The 20,434-nt window shown below is 38.1% G+C and overlaps 1 protein-coding gene across 1 annotated transcript in view; it reads left to right on the top strand.

Annotated features, from left to right (window-relative positions):
• The window catches only part of LOC126171271 (centrosomal protein of 76 kDa-like), a 146,349-nt gene that overhangs the window by 109,497 nt on the left and 16,418 nt on the right, over nt 1-20,434 (top strand). The window contains exons 7-8 of the mRNA XM_049920788.1: nt 3,664-3,785; nt 14,299-14,493. Coding sequence (XP_049776745.1) covers nt 3,664-3,785; nt 14,299-14,493 — 317 coding nt within the window. The remainder of the gene's footprint in view (nt 1-3,663; nt 3,786-14,298; nt 14,494-20,434) is intronic.

Here is a 20,434-nt window from a genome sequence, read left to right as displayed (position 1 = left end):
TTCCAGATGTGGAAAGGATCCTTCTGGATGCCATGAAGGGTACAGGGTGCACCCATCTGCAGGTGGTCGCTCATGTCGGCACCAATAATGTGTGTCACTATGGATCGGAGGAAATCCTCTCTGGCTTCCGGCGGCTATCTGATTTGGTGAAGACTGCCAGTCTCGCTAGCGGGATGAAAGCAGAGCTCACCATATGCAGCATCGTCGACAGGACTGACTGCGGACCTTTGGTACAGAGCCGAGTGGAGGGTCTGATCAGAGGCTGAGACGGTTCTGCGACCGTGTGGGCTGCAGATTCCTCGACTTGCGCCATTGGGTGGTGGGGTTTCGGGTTTCGCTGGATAGGTCAGGAGTCCACTGCATGCAGCAAGCAGCTACATGGGTAACGGGTTGTGTGGTATGGACTGGGCGGTTTTTTTTTTTTTGGTTAGATGGCCTCGGGCAAGTACAGAAAGGGCAACAGCCTCAAAGGGTGCTGGGCAAAGTCAGGACATGCGGGGACCAAGCAGCAATCGATATTGTAATTGTAAACTGTCGAAGCTGCATTGGTAAAGTACCGGAACTTCAAGCGCTGATAGAAAGCACCGAAGCTGAAATTGTTATAGGTACAGAAAGCTGGCTGAAGCCAGAGATAAATTCTGCCGAAATTTTTACAAAGGCACAGACGGTGTTTAGAAAGGATAGATTGCATGCAACCGGTGGTGGCGTGCTTGTCGCTGTTTGTAGTAGTTTATCCTGTAGTGAAGTAGAAGTGGATAGTTCCTGTGAATTATTATGGGTGGAGGTTACACTCAACAACCGAGCTAGGTTAATAATTGGCTCCTTTTACCGACCTCCGGACTCAGCAGCATTAGTGGCAGAACAACTGAGAGAGAATTTGGAATACATTTCACATAAATTTTCTCAGCATGTTATAGTCTTAGGTGGAGATTTCAATTTACCAGATATAGACTGGGACACTCAGATGTTTAGGACGGGTGACAGAGCATCGAGTGACATTATACTGAGTGCACTATCTGTAAATTACCTCGAGCAATTAAACAGAGAACTGACTCATGGAGATAACATCTTGGACCTACTGATAACAAACAGACCTGAACTTTTCAACTCTGTAAGTGCTGAACAGGGAATCAGTGATCATAAGGCCATTGCAGCATCCCTGAATATGGAAGTTAATAGGAATATAAAAAAAGGGAGGAAGGTTTATCTGTTTAGCAAGAGTAATAGGAGGCAGATTTCAGACTACCTAACAGATCAAAATGAAAATTTCTGTTTCGACACTGACAATGTTGAGTGTTTATGGAAAAAGTTTAAGGCAATCGTAAAATGCATTTTAGACGGGTACGTGCTGAGTAAAACTGTGAGGGACGGGAAAAACCCACCGTGGCTCAGCAACAAAGTTAGGAAACTACTGCTAAAGCAAAGAGAGCTTCACTCCAAGTTTAAACGCAGCCAAAACCTCTCAGACAAACAGAAGCTAAACGATGTCAAAGTTAGCGTAAGGAGGGCTATGCATGAAGCGTTCATTGATTTCGAAAGTAAAATTCTCTGTACTGACTTGACAGAAAATCCTAGGAAGTCCTGGTCTTACGTTAAATCAGTAAGTGGCTCGAAACAGCATATCCAGACACTCTGGGATGATGATGGCATTGAAACAGAGGATGACACGTGTAAAGCTGAAATACTAAACACCTTTTTCCAAAGCTGTTTCACAGAGGAAGACCACACTGCAGTTCCTTTTCTAAATCCTCGCACAAACGAAAAAATGGCTGACATCGAAATAAGTGTCCAAGGAATAGAAAAGCAACTGGAATCACTCAACAGAGGAAAGTCCACTGGACCTGACGTTATACCAATTCGATTATACACAGAGTACGTGAAAGAAATTGCCCCCCCTTCTAACAGCCGTGTACCGCAAGTCTCTAGAGGAAGGGAAGGTTCCAAACGATTGGAAAAGAGCACAGGTAATCCCAGTCTTCAAGAAGGGTCGTCAAGCAGATGCGCAAAACTATAGACCTATATCTCTGACGTCGATCTGTTGTAGAATTTTAGAACATGTTTTTTGCTCGAGTATCATGTCGTTTCTGGAAACCTAGAATCTGCTCTGTAGGAATCATCATGGATTCTGGAAACAGCGATCGTGTGAGACCCAACTCGCTTTATTTGTTCATGAGACCCAGAAAATATTAGATACAGGCTCCCAGGTAGATGCTATTTTCCTTGACTTCCAGAAGGCGTTCGATACAGTTCTGCACTATTGCCCGATAAACACAGTAAGAGCCTATGGAATATCAGACCAGCTGTGTGGCTGGATTGAAGAGTTTTTAGCAAACAGAACAGAATATGTTGTTATCAATGGAGAGACGTCTACAGACGTTAAAGTAACCTCTGGTGTGCCACAGTGGAGTGTTATGGGACCATTGCTTTTCACAATATATATAAATGACCTAGTAGATAGTGTTGCAAGTTCCATGCGGCTTTTCGCGGATGATGCTGTAGTATACAGAGAAATTGCAGCATTAGAAAATTGCAGCGAAATGTAGGAAGATCTGCAGCGGATAGGCACTTGGTGCAGGGAGTGGCAACTAACCCTTAACATAGACAAATGTAATGTATTGTGAATACATAGAAAGAAGTATCCTTTATTGTATGATTATATGATAGCGGAACAAACACTGGTACCAGCTACTTCTGTAAAATATCTGGGAGTATGTGTGCGGAACGATTCGAAGTGGAATGATCATATAAAATTAATTGTTGGTAAGTCGGGTACCAGGTTGAGATTCATTGGGAAAGTCCTTAGAAAATGTAGTCCATCAACAAAGGCGGTGGCTTACAAAACACTCGTTCGACCTATACTTGAGTATTGCTCATCAGTGTGGAATCCGTACCAGATCGGGTTGACAGAGGAGATAGAGAAGATCCAAAGAAGAGTGGCGCGTTTCGTCACAGGGTTATTTGGTAACTGTGATAGCGTTACGGAGACGTTTAGCAAACTCAAGTGGCAGACTCTGCAAGAGAGGCACTCTGCATCGCGGTGTAGCTTGCTCGCCAGGTTTCGAGAGGGTGCGTTTCTGGATGAGGTATCGAATATATTGCTTCCCCCTACTTATACCTCCTGAGGAGATCACGAATGTAAAATTACAGAGATTCGAGTGCGCACGGAGGCTTTCAGACAGTCGTTCTTCCCGCGAACCATACGCGACTGGAACAGAAAAGGGAGGTAATGACAGTGGCACGTAAAGTGCCCTCCGCCACACACCATTGGGTGGCTTGCAGAGTATAAATGTAGATGAAGATGTAGATGTAGAAAACTGAGTTTAGCTGAGAAAGTTGTGAATAATGCTGCTACCAAAATGTTTGAACTTACCCAACATTATTAAGTGGCTGATAAATAGCACAGCTAAATTGAAAAATAAGATAAAACAGTTTCTTCTGGGCTACTTCTTTAATTCCAAAGAAGTATTTTTATTTAGAATCTTGTAGCTCATTTTTTGTAATTATTAAAGTGAATATTCTCACCTGTAATGTGAGCATCTCTGTAAATGGTCAGCATGCAGCAACAATATTTAAAGACACATGAAGTTGATAACCTGTAAATTAACTTCTTGGTGTATATTCTAAAGTTTCCATTGGAAATGTAACTAATTTTTCGTTTTTTAGGGACTCGCTATAGACATGAAAATCCTTGTGGTGGCAAAGTACAACCCAATAAAAAAGCTGATCATAACTACAAGACAATTGGAAGTGTCTTTAACAACAGGCAGTTTTATGCATCAGTACAGGTAACAAAAAAACAACGAATTGAAATTGTGATGTTTGTTTAATAGATTGACCACTTGTAAATGGAATGAGAAGATTTCCATTGCTGTATTAATTGCATTTTTTTCTGATATTGAATTTTAATCCAAACACAATTTTTGGCTAAAATTATACGAGTGTATATTATTTTTATGTACAGTTTATTGTCATTGTACTCAAAACTGCCTTAAAGAAATGTGCTCACTGGCAACTGCAGTGTACCAGGTTAGCTAAAAGTGAGAAGACCAGGTATTTTGAAGTAAAATAATTCGTAGATGGCAAGAGGATGATTAGATTTGAATACATTTCCTACTAACCCACCAGCAATTTAAGAATAACCTGTAGGTATCTTCAATCGTGTTTACTCTACTTGCACTCATTGCATGTTTATTTTCTCGGGGTTGTATTATCATAGCCTTCAACAATCTCCTCTTCCTTCTCCTCATGTTATACAGAGGCCTTTGAGGACAATGTTGGCAGTCCTTTTCTCTCTCTACCACAATGACCAATTTGCCTTTGTGCGAGCTGGGAGGCTTTAGTGCATCTGGCCGTTGTTGTTAAGTGGTTCGAGGGTATTTGTAATGTTGTATAGTATTATAAGAGCACCTGTAAAGAGTATTGTTATCATAGTTGTATAAGTGTATTGTAATTAATGTAAGAATGATTGCCTTTGTAAGTGCTGAACGAGTAAATAAATCTATCACAATGGAAGTAGCTTAATAAATTTCCTATAAATGTTGATGAAGTTTTTGAGTTATTAATTTTCCTGATGCTTTAAAGATTTTCTGACAAGTTTTCCTCATGCATGATGTGTACATTATCAGAACAAATCACAGAAATGTTAGAAATTTTATGATGATTATTGACAGTTTTTTCTACTTAATGCAGGAGTTTCTGACTTTATAAGCACAGACAACTTTATATCTGTACATCTGCATTTTAAATAGCGTAGTTTTCTTTATTTGTTTTTGTGTTCAGAGTAATCTCTCTACATCCATATAACAAGGTTGGAAAGATATGTTATTTAAGATGTTTGATTCTTAATGTGAAGTTTACAATATTGAGGAAGACAGTCTTTACTTTGTTTTATGTTTTTGTTTTTATTTCTCCTGTTACATCTAAGTTTTTTCTTTGATTGTATCCAGTTCATATGTCTTTATCCTCTTAAGTTTTCTGATGGTATGCTGCTTGCTGTAGCATCTTGTGGTCTGATTATTTGTAGTAATGACTGCTGTTTCTCTTGTACCTGATTTGTGCCAAATGGCAACACTTTATGGAGCTCAGCCAATCATGGTCAGTTTTGGGGAACCCAGGTTCCTGATATGTGAATGTTAAGCATTGTCAGTTCTCTGTTTCTTTTAACCTTGGGCATACTTTCATGAATACTAATTGGGGTGACAGTGGAATATTTTGTGGCATGAGAATCTTGGTTTAACTATGTAGACTGAAGGAATGGAGGAAGCCTGTATATAAAAAAAACCCTTATCTTTTAAGGGGGCTAAGTATCAAAGGAATGAGTGAGTACTGATGTGAAGTACTGCAAGAAGAACTATATGAGAGGCATCTGCTGCACTCCATTTGCATTAAATTTGGTCAGGAATTCAAGGTTCTGTCTCAGTTGACTCCACTCTCATATCTTTTTATAGGACCTGTGAATGTTTGCTGGAGATACATATAGTAAGTAAAGCTGTCATCAATCCAAATGTTGTTTTGGACACCACATTGGTTTTACTAGGCATGGCTCTCCTGAAGGCAGTACACTGTTGTCTTCCTTCTTCCTTTGAACTGATTTACCCAGCTAGTTTTAGGGGACCTACAGCTGAACATGGTTTTTGGACCATGGTGTAACTCAATATTTTTCACATCAACAAACACTGCCAAAGGTGAAAGAAATGATAAATGACAGACAGAAATCATAGTAATGAACAGGAATCCTTCTCACACATTACCACTAAGCCTTGTAATCTTTCCCTCCCACACATCACCATTAAATTTTTCAGTTTCTTCAAAAAGGTTAATTACATTGTTTCAAATGCTTCTAGAGGAGTAAGATGTACAAAATACATTTTTTTTTACCTTCATTTTCTAGTTTGCTGCAGTATGTCTAGGGGTAGATTCTTGAGGCTGAAACTTTTTAACTTCATGGGTGCCAGGTGGCTAGATAAATATTAGGAATGCCTGTTGCGTGATTTCTGATTGCACCTGCCTTTTTTAAAAATTTTATTTTTATTATGTCACATTCTTCTATATCACACTGACTTTACAATCTCCACTTCCATAAAACGAACAATTACAATGTTATTGCCAGAACTGAAAACACCTTCGATTCCCTGATAGCCATGCCCACTACTCAACACATTCTGTGGTACTAACAATATTCCAAAGAGTTTACAAAACAAAAGCGTTTACAAACTTTCTTGACAAAAGAAGGCTCATCACTAAGTCACATCATTATTTTGTAAATGAATCCCGAAATAAATTTAATAAATATCATCAGATTGTGCAAATTAATAATAGAAATTTTAAGTATGCCAGATATTTCACAATTTAAAATGTTTCTAAAAGAAGAGTAATTCCAACTGCACACACAGGGCCAGCACATATCAATTTTAACAAATTAATATTTTTATACATTTTAGCCTGAAATATAATACATTGTATATAAAATGAAATGAAATTCATTTAGTTAAACAGCTGAGATAATGTTCACCTATACAAGATTAAAAAATATTAGGTATTGGCTATTTATATTAAAAACAAAGTTAGAGAAGGGTGTCCCATTACAAAATCCCCCTCTCAAATTTTGGAAACAGTGTGTTTACAATATTTTGTGACAGACAACAAGGTTTGCCAAAAAGTGTACAAAATGAAGCCAAAAGATAGAATATAGTGATGTATAGAAGTATCTGATACATAACATATTACAGAAAACATAAGAAAAATATCTACTATACAAATCATAATCTGTACATATATCAGGATATGGCATTCACATTTTCACATATGTGGAATATACTGTCACAAGACAAAAAATACAAAGTCAAAACACTAAACAATAGAAATAAATACAGAGAAAATGTAAAATACTAGAGTTACAGATTGTAAGTTTACATCCATGAAATCACTCATTCAGAGTCTTGAAAAGAGAAGAAGGATATACTCAATCATGAGTAGGTATTAATCAGCCACATAAACCATAGTATTTAAGGGTATGTTGGTTCATTAAAGGACAAAATAATGAAAAAATATTAGGGCATAAGTTTACAATGTGGGGGCTGACCCATGAATTCAGACCACGTTGGGTACAAACCAGCAAAAAATGTTTTGACACAACAAAATGAATAAAGCTCATAATCACATCAATAAGTTCAATTATATGCAAAGAGTAATTATAAGAAGAATCTATCCTCAATCAATAGTTGTACGTGCTCCTTGAGTACACACGCACAGTCGCGATAACCAGGGGTACCCAAAACAGAGCTAAGCACGAGTACGTCCACAAATCAAATTCCAATCAGATACAATATTGCAATACTCAGGATAAATACAGGTAAACAGAATTAGCTTTGAATGATGACACAGTCGTGTAGGTTGAGGACCAAAATCTGTGTATGAAAGCAAACATGTATGCATCCTGTTATGACTATACTAGTAAATGTCTTCCATACTATTTGCTGACTGTCCATATAAGCTAACCTACAAACATAAAGACCTAGAAGATTCATCACAGTTGATAAAAAAAAATACATATATATGTACTGACTTAAAGTTGCATACATAATGTGTTGGGAAGTTAATTCCCTACTTGAAAAAACATGCATTTATGCAGAATAACACTGTCTTTAGCAGTCTTGGCTAACAATTCACAAATATCAGTCACAACACTAATGTAGTTGACAGACGCTCGAGTACATTACCCAGCTCCTATGATCTCTTGTAAGTTGACTGGTGCAGCAGGATACAGCCATACAGCAGTGTGGGGAGAGAATCTGCACACATCTTTCAGTTTACTCCCTAGAGTTCTCATCACATGATTCAGTGGGCAGCTAACTTCCTGTCTAGCATTCACATCAAATCCTGAAACACTGTTTTGTGTATGAAATATGCTGTTCAATACCTTCTTCACATCACACAAGATATGTTCTCCCTATTCATTTGCAAAGTCAGTTATGTGGGATTTATGTCAGTTGAAATTAAAAAGTGTTCGCATGTGAAACATTAATGAACAGAGTTAAATGCAAGCGAATTCTAATGCACATGTCTATTGCAAAACGTAAGTATATAGTGTATCATAGATTTTAACTCAATCAATAGATAAGACACAACTCCAGAAATCACATCATCTTACATACTAAATTCCAGACAAACAAAACACAATTATATAGTTTTCTGAATCTACAAACAGATTTAAACTCAGTCAATAGAGAAGACAGAAAGTTAAAAATCACATCATCTTACACACTAAATTCATGAAAAACGATACACAATTACATAGTCTTATAAATCTGCAGACATAGTGTATATTTTCTTCTAGACTAGGGATAATTATGCATTCATCTTCAAAGGTTTTGTCCTCTACATCAAATGTTAACAGTACTTGTCATTTTACAAACTTGCTTTGCTTACCAGTAACTCCACTTATCTTTACATGTGCAATGGACATTTCCACAAAATTCTTACTAAATATTGTCTCTAAATTGTCCAGATATACGACAAATTGGACTACCTGTATCAATCAAATAGTTCCCTTTCCACTGATCGATCTTAATCTTAATGTAAGGACATACAGAATCTGAATCATCATCTCTGTTATTAGACACTTCATGTATAAGATCACATTCTATTTCATCAAATGCTACATCCACGCTGTTTTTGCAGGGTTTTTATGAACTTTACTGATATCATTGCGTTACTTTGGTTACTCATGTTCTCAGGTGGAGATTGAACACAATGAATGGATTCCATAGCATGAGTAACATCACTTATTACCGAAGGAACACAAAATATATTACTGTCAAAATTACACTTCCCACTTAGATCCTCTTTCACTTCATTCCACCAATTTGGATACAAATTTTGACTAACCACAGCTAACTATTTGGTATTCCATGCCTTCACTTACATCATCACATGCATCACTCATTGTATCTGTATTCACAAATAACTCTGAAACTTCATTATTCTTAAACTCCACAAATACTTGATATTCATCATCATCATTATCATCACCATATTCTTCCAAAACTACTTCATTAACAACATCATTAACAACACAAGTCTCATCACCATCAAAGTCACACACCTCACCTACATTCATTTGCAATAAGCTACCAGTCTCATACTTCCCAACCTCAGTTACTACACAGCTCTCATTCACATCGACATCAAAAATACCACCTACTTCAGATCCACTACAGTCATCACCTATTTTACATACACCAATAACACTGTTTTCTGACCAAGAGAAGAAATCATTAGTGCACACAACATCAAAATTGTCATTAGTCTCATATTCTCATTTGTGATTATTACCTACATCATTATAATTAAAAATACTATTGCAAAACTTTTGATAAAAAAATAAAAGAGAAATCTGATGTTGCTTCCGTTGAACTTCAGATACCTGTGCCACATTATTAATGCTGTTATTATTGTCTAATAGTAAGTGTAAATTGTGGGGTCCTGCACTTACTGTGTTTCCTCGCCACCAAACTGTGGATCTTGGTTGAGGTGGACTATTGTTTCCTGAATAGTTGCCTCTATGATTGTTTTTCCTGTATTGTTACACCCATTGTTCCTATTCTGGTGAAGTTCAAAATTTCTGTCTCTGTTACCATTTTGACTGTGATTGAAGTTACCCCGATCTCTGTTTCTGTAGTTGTTACCATTGTAATCTGTATCATTATGATTGGTATGGTACATGTTTCTTTCTGTTGCCCTATCCAGCCTGTCAACATATTGTAAAAATTGTTCAAGACAATCATCAGGTCCATGTACTAAATCCCACTTCAGCCCTCTGGTAATCTCCGTTTGAGTGTATCAATCAAAGTCATTTTGTCAAATGGCCTGTCAAGATGTGCTAATTTCTTAAGCTGGTTCTTACAGAACTCTTTCAGGGTACCGTCCCTATTCCCATGGTTTGGACCATTCAGAATTTCACTTTTAATTCTCCCTTGTTCAGCTTCCGACCAAAATTGGTTTTAAAAAGTTTTTTCATAACTTTGATATGTCTCCCACTGACTTAAATTTAGATTTACTCAAGACAGAGCTTTGCCTTCAAGACATCTTTTAACAAATCTAATTTTTTAATTGTCACTCATGCCTGACACAAAACCATCCTTACAATGGTGTAGAAAATCCACTGGATGTAAATTGTCTGATGGGAAACTTTTGATTGGAATGCTGGGCCACACAATACCCTTGTTTGAATACAGATTGTTGTGAATGCAATTTTTCTGAGCTACTGAGATTTTTTGATCTAAAACATTTACATTAGTTGCCATACTGTTTTCAATATTTAAATTTTTTTGATCTAAACTACTAAAGTTATGTTCCATTTTTTCTGCTACAGCCTTCTGTTCAACTCTGATGTCATCACCATTCTTTGTTTGTTGTCAGATTGGGCAAGTAACTCATTTTCCAAAACAATCAGTTTATTTTTTAAGACATCGATTTTTTTTCATGCACACTTCTTAATCCCTCTGGCAACGCATCTTTTAGCTCCAAAACCTGATTACTAAGTTTTTCTATTTGGCATTGTACCCTGTCCATTTTACTATTGTTTTCAGTTTTTAGGTCCTTTAATTGTCCTTGTAATGAAGTAAATTTGCTATCATTGTCCATCCTTCCAGTTAACTGCTCATTATCTTTACTAATTTTTCCAAAACCAACTGCAATATAGCAGTTTTTACTGTTTCTTTGCTGACTACAATTTCAATTGGTTCAAACATGTCACGGCTGTATCCTACAGCTTTCACAGCTACATCGCTACTACCCTCATCTCTATTAATTTTCCTTGCAGTCCTGTGAGACCACAAAAAAAAAAAAAAAAAAAAAAAAAAAAAAAAAAAAAAAATATATATATATATATATATATATATATATATATATATATATATATATATATATATATATATATTTAAAAAGAAAGATGATGAGACTTACCAAACAAAAGCGCTGGCAGGTCGATAGAAACACAAACAAACACAAACATACACACAAAATCTAGCTTTCGCAACCAACGGTTGCCTCGTCAGGAAAGAGGGAAGGAGAAGGAAAGACAAAAGGATATGGGTTTTAAGGGAGAGGGTAAGGAGTCATTCCAATCCCGGGAGCGGAAAGACTTACCTTAGGGGGAAAAAAGGACAGGTATACACTCGCACACACACACATATCCATCCATACATACAAGACACAAGCAGACATTTGTAAAGGCAAAGAGTTTGAGCAGAGATGTCAGTCGGGACGGAAGTATAGAGGCAAAGATGATGTTGAAAGACAGGTGAGGTATGAGCGGCGGCAGATTGAAATTAGGAATTAGCGGAGATTGAGGCCTGGCGGATAGCGAGAAGAGAGGATATGCTGAAGGGCAAGTTCCCATCTCCGGAGTTCTGACAGGTTGGTGTTAGTGGGAAGTATCCAGATAACCCGGACGGTGTAACACTGTGCCAAGATGTGCTGGCCGTGCACCAAGGCATGTTTAGCCACAGGGTGATCCTCATTACCAACAAACACTGTCTGCCTGTGTCCATTCATGCGAATGGACAGTTTGTTGCTGGTCATTCCCACATAGAACGCTTCACAGTGTAGGCAGGTCAGTTGGTAAATCACGTGGGTGCTTTCACACGTGGCTCTGCCTTTGATCGTGTACACCTTCCGGGTTACAGGACTGGAATAGGTGGTGGTGGGAGGGTGCATGGGACAGGTTTTACACCGGGGACGGTGTAAAGAGGCATATATATATATATATATATATATATATATATATATATATATATATATATATATATATATATATATATATATATATATATATATATATAAAATAAAAAAATTTGTTTTCTTTTTGATGTCCACCCTGTATATAAATACTGCAAATGACACAAATCACTGTCCTTTCTTCTTCTGCAACGGACAAAACTTCGTTATCAGTCAACTGATCCCAGATGATGCCCACAATTGTAGTTGTACCCTCCCACATATCTCCATTAAGTTTTTCAATCTCTTCAAAAAGCTTAATTATTTTGTTTCAAACGCTTTGAGAGGAGTAGGATGTACAAAATACATTTTTTTGCTTATCTTCATTTTCTCAGTGTTGGCTGCAGTACGTGCAGGGGTAGATTTTTGAGGCTGTTTTTTAACTTCGTGGGTTCCAGATGCCTAGATAAAGACTAAGAATGCCTGTTGCATGATTTTGGATTTCACTGTTTTTCTTTTAATATGTCACATTCTTCTATATCACACTGACTTAACAGTCTCCATTTACATACAAGTAGCAGTTAATTTGTTATTGCCAATATTAAAAAGATGTCCAATTCCATCAGAGGCATACCCACTACTCTACACATTCTGCGGTACTAACAATATTCCAGAGAGTTTACAAAACAAAAGAGTTTACAAACTTTCTTGAGGAAAGAAGAATCATCACCAATTTATATCATTATTTTGTAAATGAATCCAGAAATAAATTTAATAAATATCATCACACTGTGCAAATTAATAATAGAAATTTTAAGTATGCCAGATATTTTGTAATTTCAAGTATATATAAAAGAAGAGCAATTCCAACTGCACACACAGGCCAGCACAAATCGATTTTAACAAATTAATTTTTTTATTCATTTTAGCCTGAAATATAATACATTGTATACAAAATCAAATGAAATTTATTTAGTTTAACAGCTGAGATAATGTTCACCTATACCAAATTTAAAAATATTCCTAGTATCGGCTATTTCTCCAAACCACATGATACATATTAACACCACATGTGCAACATTAATTACTGTGAAAATCTCATTTGTGATGACTATTTGTATTCAGCCATCTTTCTCAACATTTCTTTCCACAGTTCACAACAAAATGTAAATTATGTGTATTTCTAGCAGTTGTGTGTCTTGGCCAGCATTTCTGTTTGCTATCTTTACAGTGCTCTATGTGGGGAAAAACAGAAATTAGTCTCCAGTTTTTTGCATGGATACCAGAAAATTAAATAATTAAATAGACCACCAAACAGTCAAGCACAGTGCCCAGTATAAACTGAGTGACTTCAATAACTATTTGTAGTCTCCCTTCCCCTCTCCACATTTTTCATGGTGCCAATCTCTGCTCATTTCTGTTATTCATCTACTTCTACTCTCTCTCTCCTCCTTATACACCCTTGCACTCTACAGGTCCCAAAACCAGCAGTACACATCCCCGAGCACTTTTCTGCTAAATGCTAGGTCACTCAAATATTCATTTTCACATCTTATTCTCTTATGCCCCTGCTCCATGCCCCTAGTATATGTATATATTTTTGGATCAAAGGAGACCAATCACCAAAAGACAGAAGCTTTGAGTTGTTGATGGACACATACAGAAGAAAGAGAACTTGCTAGCTTTCAGTGTAATCCTTCCCACACACACACACACACACACACACACACACACACACACACACCCCTACCTTTGCTGTACATGGTGCCTGCTGGATGAACAGTTTCAGTGCTGCGACACACACACACACACACACACACACACACACACACACACACACACACACCTACCTTTGCCTGTACATGGTGCCTGCTGGTGAACAGTTTCAGTGCTGCGTTTCAGAAGGTGGAACAGGTTGTTTTGGGGTTTGTGATGGGTGGGGTCATTATGGTTTTCTAAGTGTTTCATCTAGCTGTTGCTTACTGGTTCCTTTGCCTCCCTGTTTCTTTGTCAGTTAAATGCTCCACTGTTCCTAATCAACTCTGCTGCTATACTCCTCACTATCCTCTCAATGTCTCTTCCATGTTTTACCACCCACCTCAGCCAAGATTGTTATTTTTTCCAGTCAGACTTCAGCACCAGAAGAGAACAGTCTTTAAAACAATTCTTTACGCATAACAGACCCACAACAAATGTAAATGAAAGTGTGTACTCTAAGGTGGTATATTATCATTTAAATTAGTTTTTCTATTTTGTAGAATGAAATGGATAAAGAAATGTCCATGGCCTTGGTTGTGGCTATTTATGGTAATAAAATGTTATATATGATGATTTTGTTCCATTATGAAGAAATTTTTTATGTTCTAACTTAAATACTGCTTCAAAGCAATGAGAAATTTCAGTATTCTGTTTATGTGCATGGTCTGATAAAATACAAACATAGTCTGCTTGCACAAGCATGTAGAAGAGAGATGCAGGTCATCTGTTAGATTACTTAAAATATAAGTTTGGTATTGAAACAGTTCTGCACCAGAAGTTTATAGCTTCTCCAAACAAACAATTTTTGTTTATTTTTTTCAGGAATCTTATGCAGTAGAACACTGTAACTTCAACTTTAAAAATGAATCTGAATGGAAGAGCATGTCAGAAGCAGCAATAAATTCTGTACTTGAAAAAGAACCACATGTTCCTTTAGTTGGAGGATATCTAGATGCATTACAAATAAGCAGGAACATACAAAATGAACTGAAGAAAAATATAACAGAAAAGAGAATGGTAGTTACGTACTTTTGTATATGTTTCTTAGCTTTTATCATGGCTGTTGTCAGAATACTGATAGTAATACCTAAGCTGTGTTTTGACATGTACTGAAAACATACTCAAGCATTATCCTACCAACAGTTACTGTTTCCACATGTGAGGACTATAATTTCTATTGGCACCAGTTTCCATCACCAACTCTTTTCAGACTTGCCCTTCTTTTTTATGTCTAGAGCCCTATTCAAAATGTAGTTCAACTGTGAAGTAGTATATAAGCTAAATTATTATATTGATCTATACATGGTGCACTCACATTAATGTGATCACCACCTATGTTTGATGTCAGTGCAAAATAACCACTCACAAATGGCAGACAGCATCACTAGCAGTGGTGGTTTGTAATATGTGTCAGTGAGAAGGAAGGGGGGGGGGGAGGTGGAGAATGGAAAAAATGCTGTCATCATAATGCAGAAATGAAGTGATTTACCTGGGGGTCTTGGAAAACAGTGCAGTCATTATAATGCAGAAATGAAGCAATTTATATGATGTCCAAAAGGGCAAGGTCATTGGCTTTAGGACCAAAGCTAGAAGGATTTCTGAAATTGCTATGTTTGTAAACTGTTCACATGCTGTCATAGTCCAGGTACAGTGTGCATGAATGGTGCTATCCAAAACCAATGCTGTGGTGCATCATGTGTCATAGGTGACAGGGGTGAAAAATGACTGTGGAGACACATACAGATGGATAGATGTGCAGCTGTTATGCAAATGACAGTCCAGACAAACCAAGGAGCTACCAGCTGTGTCACCTCAATAATAGTTCATCGAATGTTGCAGTTTATGGGCGTCCACAGCAGGCACCTATGCTATCTGCTGTCCGTTGGTGACAGGGGCTTGAATTTGTGCACCAGTATCACAACCGGATATCCACTGAGTGGTGACAGATGGACTTTTCAGATGATACACTTTTTATGCTCTATCTGACTGATGGATTTATGGTGTGAATTGTCTGGAAGCGAACATTCTGCAACAGTCGATGAAGCGTGATGGTCTGGGGAATGTTTTAATGGCATTCCCTTGATAATTTCAACATTCTGGAAGGCACAATGGATCACTGTAAGTATGCACCTTTACTTGGGGCTGTGTCCTCCCTTACATGCAGTTTGTTTTTTCTCATCATGATGGCATCTACCAGCCCATGTACCAGCCCTTCCAGCAGATACCACCGTATCGTAGGCACCTTTAGTAGCATAGCTACTGGCAGGGTCACCCAAGCCAGAGTGGTCTCAACTGAGGTGCCAAACGAAATGTGTCTCACACCATAGGATAGGGGGGCCTCTAAAGGTTAGGTCATTGACGACTCTAGGGACGTTAACCCCGACATGAAAATCCAGTCCTCCAGATTGGGGGTTAAGTGCAGATTTGATACCCCTGCCTTGTAAAAAATCTATTATTGTGAATAACTCATCAAGGAATGCTGGACTCCTCTATGAAGATAAACTGTGCTAAGACAGGAATATAGATTTGTCGATGCTTAAATTAGGAACATGGAATGTGCGTACATCATTGCTAACAGGACCAATGAATAGTATTGCAGAGAAGGTGCTGAAGTATGGAGTGGTAGTTGTTGCACTGCAGGAAATCAGGCGGAACAGAAGAGGAGAGATTTATAAGCAGGAAGTCTCCCTATACTACTCGGGAAAAGACGAAAGACAAGGGGAGTATGGAGTCAGGTTTATAGTCTCCAAGGATGTGTGTAGATCTGTTATTGCTTTCATCCCACATAATGCAAGAATATGTACTCTGCATATGAAAGGCAAATTTCACAATGTGACCTTGTGAATGTACATGCACCTATGGAAGAATTAGATGAAGATACTGTGGACAACCTTTATGATTAACAACAGGATGTTTGTGACAGAATACCCAGATACAATTTGAAAATAGTTATTGGTGACTATAATGCAAAAGTGAGAAAGGAAGAGGCATTCAGAAGTGTGTTTGGTAAAGAAAGCCTGAACGATGAAACTAATAATAGTGGTATGACGGTTGCACAGTTTGCTTCCACAAACAAGTTGAGCTGTGGGACGAGGTGTGAGTTGTGCTTGGGTAGCTCAGTTGGTAGAGCACTTGCCCGCGAAAGGCAAAGGTCCCGAGTTCAAGTCTCGGTCCAGCACACAGTTTTAATCTGCCAGGAAGTTTCATATCAGCGCACACTCTGCTGCAAAGTGAAAATCTCATTCTGGAAACATCCCCCAGGCTGTGGCTAAGCCATGTCTCCGCAATATCCTTTCTTTCACGAGTGCTAGTTCTACAAGGTTCGCAAGAGAGCTTCTGTAAAGTTTGGAAGGTAGGAGATGAAGTACTGGCAGAAGTAAAGCTGTGGGGACGGGGCATGAGTCGTGCTTGGGTAGCTCAGTTGGTAGAGTACTTGCCCGCAAAAGGCAAAGGTCCAGAGTTCGAGTCTCGGTCCGGCACACAGTTTTAATCTGCCAGGAAGTTTCATATCAGCACACACTCCGCTGCAGAGTCAAAATCTCATTCTGGAAGTTGAAGGCAGTAAGTACCTGTTTTCCAACGAAAAGTATCTACAAATGGACATGGAAAATACCAGGAACAAATGAAGCAAACCAAGTAGACCATATATTGACATCAAAGAGGTGGGCATCCGATATGGAAAATTTGTGCAATTTCTGAGGAGCTGTTCTGATTCTGACCATGACCTAGTAGGAGCCAAAATGAGACAGAAACTTGCCATGGCTGCCAAAGGAAGAAGTACCCAAGTAAAGAAATAGAATATAAAACAACTGAAAGATATTAGCTTACGGGAATCTAGCTTGGTAATACTTACAGCGATCGCCAATATTTCGGTGGGAGTACACCCTGCCATTTCCAAGGCACAAACTACAATGAACAGGCAATAGACTAGCAAATTTAAAACCTCAGTTCTTGGCATAATTCTAGAAAGATTAAACACACACACACACACACACACACACACACACACACACACTGAACACTAGTGCCACCAAAGATGACCAAAGTCAGAAGTATTGATAGTGAAACAAACAGGATTATGTACAAAACATGCAATGTTTATTATCTGACTCAGTGTATCGCAAGATCGGTGCTGACCACCACTAAAAATGTTGGGAGAAAGACCAACAGCCTCCTGAAGAAAAGTGGTTTGTCGCAGGACACTAACAAGAGTCTTAACACATGTATTGCTGTCCCCCCTATGTTATATGGTCTTCTGAAGGTACACAAGGAATAAGTTCCTTTCTGCCTTATAATGAACAATATTGGCGATCTGCCATATCGTGTAGCCAAGCATCTTGCAACTCTGTTAAGAATACAGGCTACTTATGGTGAAAAAAGTTTTATGACTTTATTAAATTCTATAGTCTTTCCTGATTATATTGATATATACACTATAGGGTTTCAAATGAAAAATGACCTATATATACCAAATTTTAAAGTTATAGTCATGTTTGCTGCCACGCCCCCTTTTTTCCGTCACAGAAACCAGTTTTATTTCAAAAAGAACTCTGAACTTTCTGTTTCGAGCAATTATACATATGATACATTGTATATGTTGTTAACAGTGCAGGTTTCTAGTGTCTGTAAATGATTATCTTTGCTAGTATTTACTTTTATTTTGCTGAAGCAGTTCGTTCACATATTACTGAATGTTTGTTGCCCAAGTGCTACACATATTTGTGGAAGTACGTATCCTTTAGTGTGCAATAAAAATGATTTATGCCATGAATCAAGAAATTCAATAAAAGGAACTTCCATGGTAACCAGTTCACAAACAAAGCAAGCCACACTGTTGATAGTAACCTATGTATTAGTTCTTCAGGGAAGAAACTCCCACAAGGCACTCCTCCTGGTGATTCAGATTTTTGTCTTAATAATGACAGTTTGTAGTGGGTTTGTTGTTGTTGATGTAGGCATCTTATCTTCTTTGATAAAGGAAGTGGCAAAATGTAAACAACGTGATGGTGTAGGCTGTCTGGAAATAACTGAACAACAAAGTAGCAGGAAGGATTTAGCATCAAAATTAGTTGTTCTGTGTAAATGCTGCAATAAAGCCTCAACAAAAACACTGTTACACGTTTAGCTTTTAATGAAAGCTTTCTTCAGAAAAGAAACACACACGCACGCGCACACACACACACACACACACACACACACACACACACACACACACACACAGAGAGAGAGAGAGAGAGAGAGAGAGAGAGAGAGAGGCAAGTGCACATGCAGGATTACTGTGTAATAGGTGTGAAACAAAGCATAGGGCTTCATAGGGCTTTAGGTAGATGCTGAATGAAGTGCATTTGGCTGCCAGGAGAGTGATGTGTGATGCCTTCAATGACTACTTTAGCAGAATATTGTCAAATGATCTTTCACAGAAACCCAAAGAAATTCTGGTCGTATGTAAAGGCTGTTAGTGTCACCCAATTTAGTGTTCAATCCCTTGCGAATGAGACAGGAACTGAAAATGAGGATAGCAAAGCAAAAGCTATAATGCTTAACTCTGTTTTCAGATGTTCCTTTACAAATGAAAGCACAGGAGAATTATCCCAATTTAATCCTCATGAAGTAAGTACAGGGTGATTATAATTAAAGTTAAACTTTCAAACTGCTGTAGAAATAACACCACTGATCAGAATGATATCAAACTGCAATAGAATATTATCAGAGAAGGGGGGAAAAAGTATGGCAGAAGAAAATATATAGTTACAAAATGTGACAATAGATGGTGCCGTAAGCATCATAATTTAATAGTTGTCAACTACAAATGACAAATGAATCGTACAACAATGCCTAAGGCGTACGTTTGATGTTAAACAAACTGTACTACTCAGTGTGCAGGTGTGACATTATTTAGTTATGTAAGCCCATCCACCACGGCAAGGTCATATCACATCGGATGAGAAAAATCAGTTTTTAATTGTCCTGAGGCCAAAAACAGCATAAAAAGCATCAGTTACATTGGTTTTTAATTGGTCTGAGGCCAAAAACCACATAAAAAGCATAAATCACATTGGTTTTTAATTGTCCTGAGGCCAAAAACTGCATAAAAGCATCAATCAAAATCAAATCAAACTGTTAATTACCATGTGACTGCCGCAAAACATGTTCAGTATGCTGTCCACTATTTTGTGCAACAAGTTGAAATCAAGAAACAGCATGTTCCACAACTGATCAAAGTGTTTCTGGGGTAACGTTCAGAAATTGGTGTGCAATGCATGCCTTCAATGCAACTAAGTTTGCAATCTGAACACTGAACACAACATCTTTCAGATAGCCCCACAGCCAGAAATCACATGGATTAAGATCAGGTGGTCGGGACAGCCAGGCTGTAGGGAAATGGCGGCTAAGTTTGCAATCTGAACACTGAACACAACATCTTTCAGATAGCCCCACAGCCAGAAATCACATGGATTAAGATCAGGTGGTCGGGACAGCCAGGCTGTAGGGAAATGGCGGCTGATATTTCTGGTATTTCCAAAATGGTGCTTTAGCAGTTGCTTAACTGGATTTACAATGTGCTGAGGTGAGCCATCTTGCATAAAATAGATCCCATCCACGCTGTTGGAGAGCTGGAGTGACGTGGTTGTACAAAAGACACTCATAGCGCTTACCATTGACAGTACAGGCAACAGGACCATAATCACCTGTCTCTTCGAAAAAATATGGCCCTATGATAAATTATGCCATAAACCTGCACAACACAGTGACCTTTTCAGGTTGAAGTGGTACTGGTTGATTTGTGTATGGATCTTCCATTGCTCATATTTGACAATTCTGTCTATTGATATATCCTGTCAGATGGATGTGGGCTTTGTCTGTCCACAAAACTGAGCGAGGTGGCGCTGTGGTTAGCACACTGGACTCGCATTCAGGAGGACGACGGTTCAATCCCGTCTCCGGCCACCCTGATTTA

Source organism: Schistocerca cancellata, chromosome 1 (genome assembly GCF_023864275.1).
Source record: "Schistocerca cancellata isolate TAMUIC-IGC-003103 chromosome 1, iqSchCanc2.1, whole genome shotgun sequence".
NCBI lineage: Eukaryota > Metazoa > Arthropoda > Insecta > Orthoptera > Acrididae > Schistocerca > Schistocerca cancellata.
Note: the sequence above shows the minus strand (reverse complement) of the source record. Positions and strands in the feature narration are given on the sequence as shown.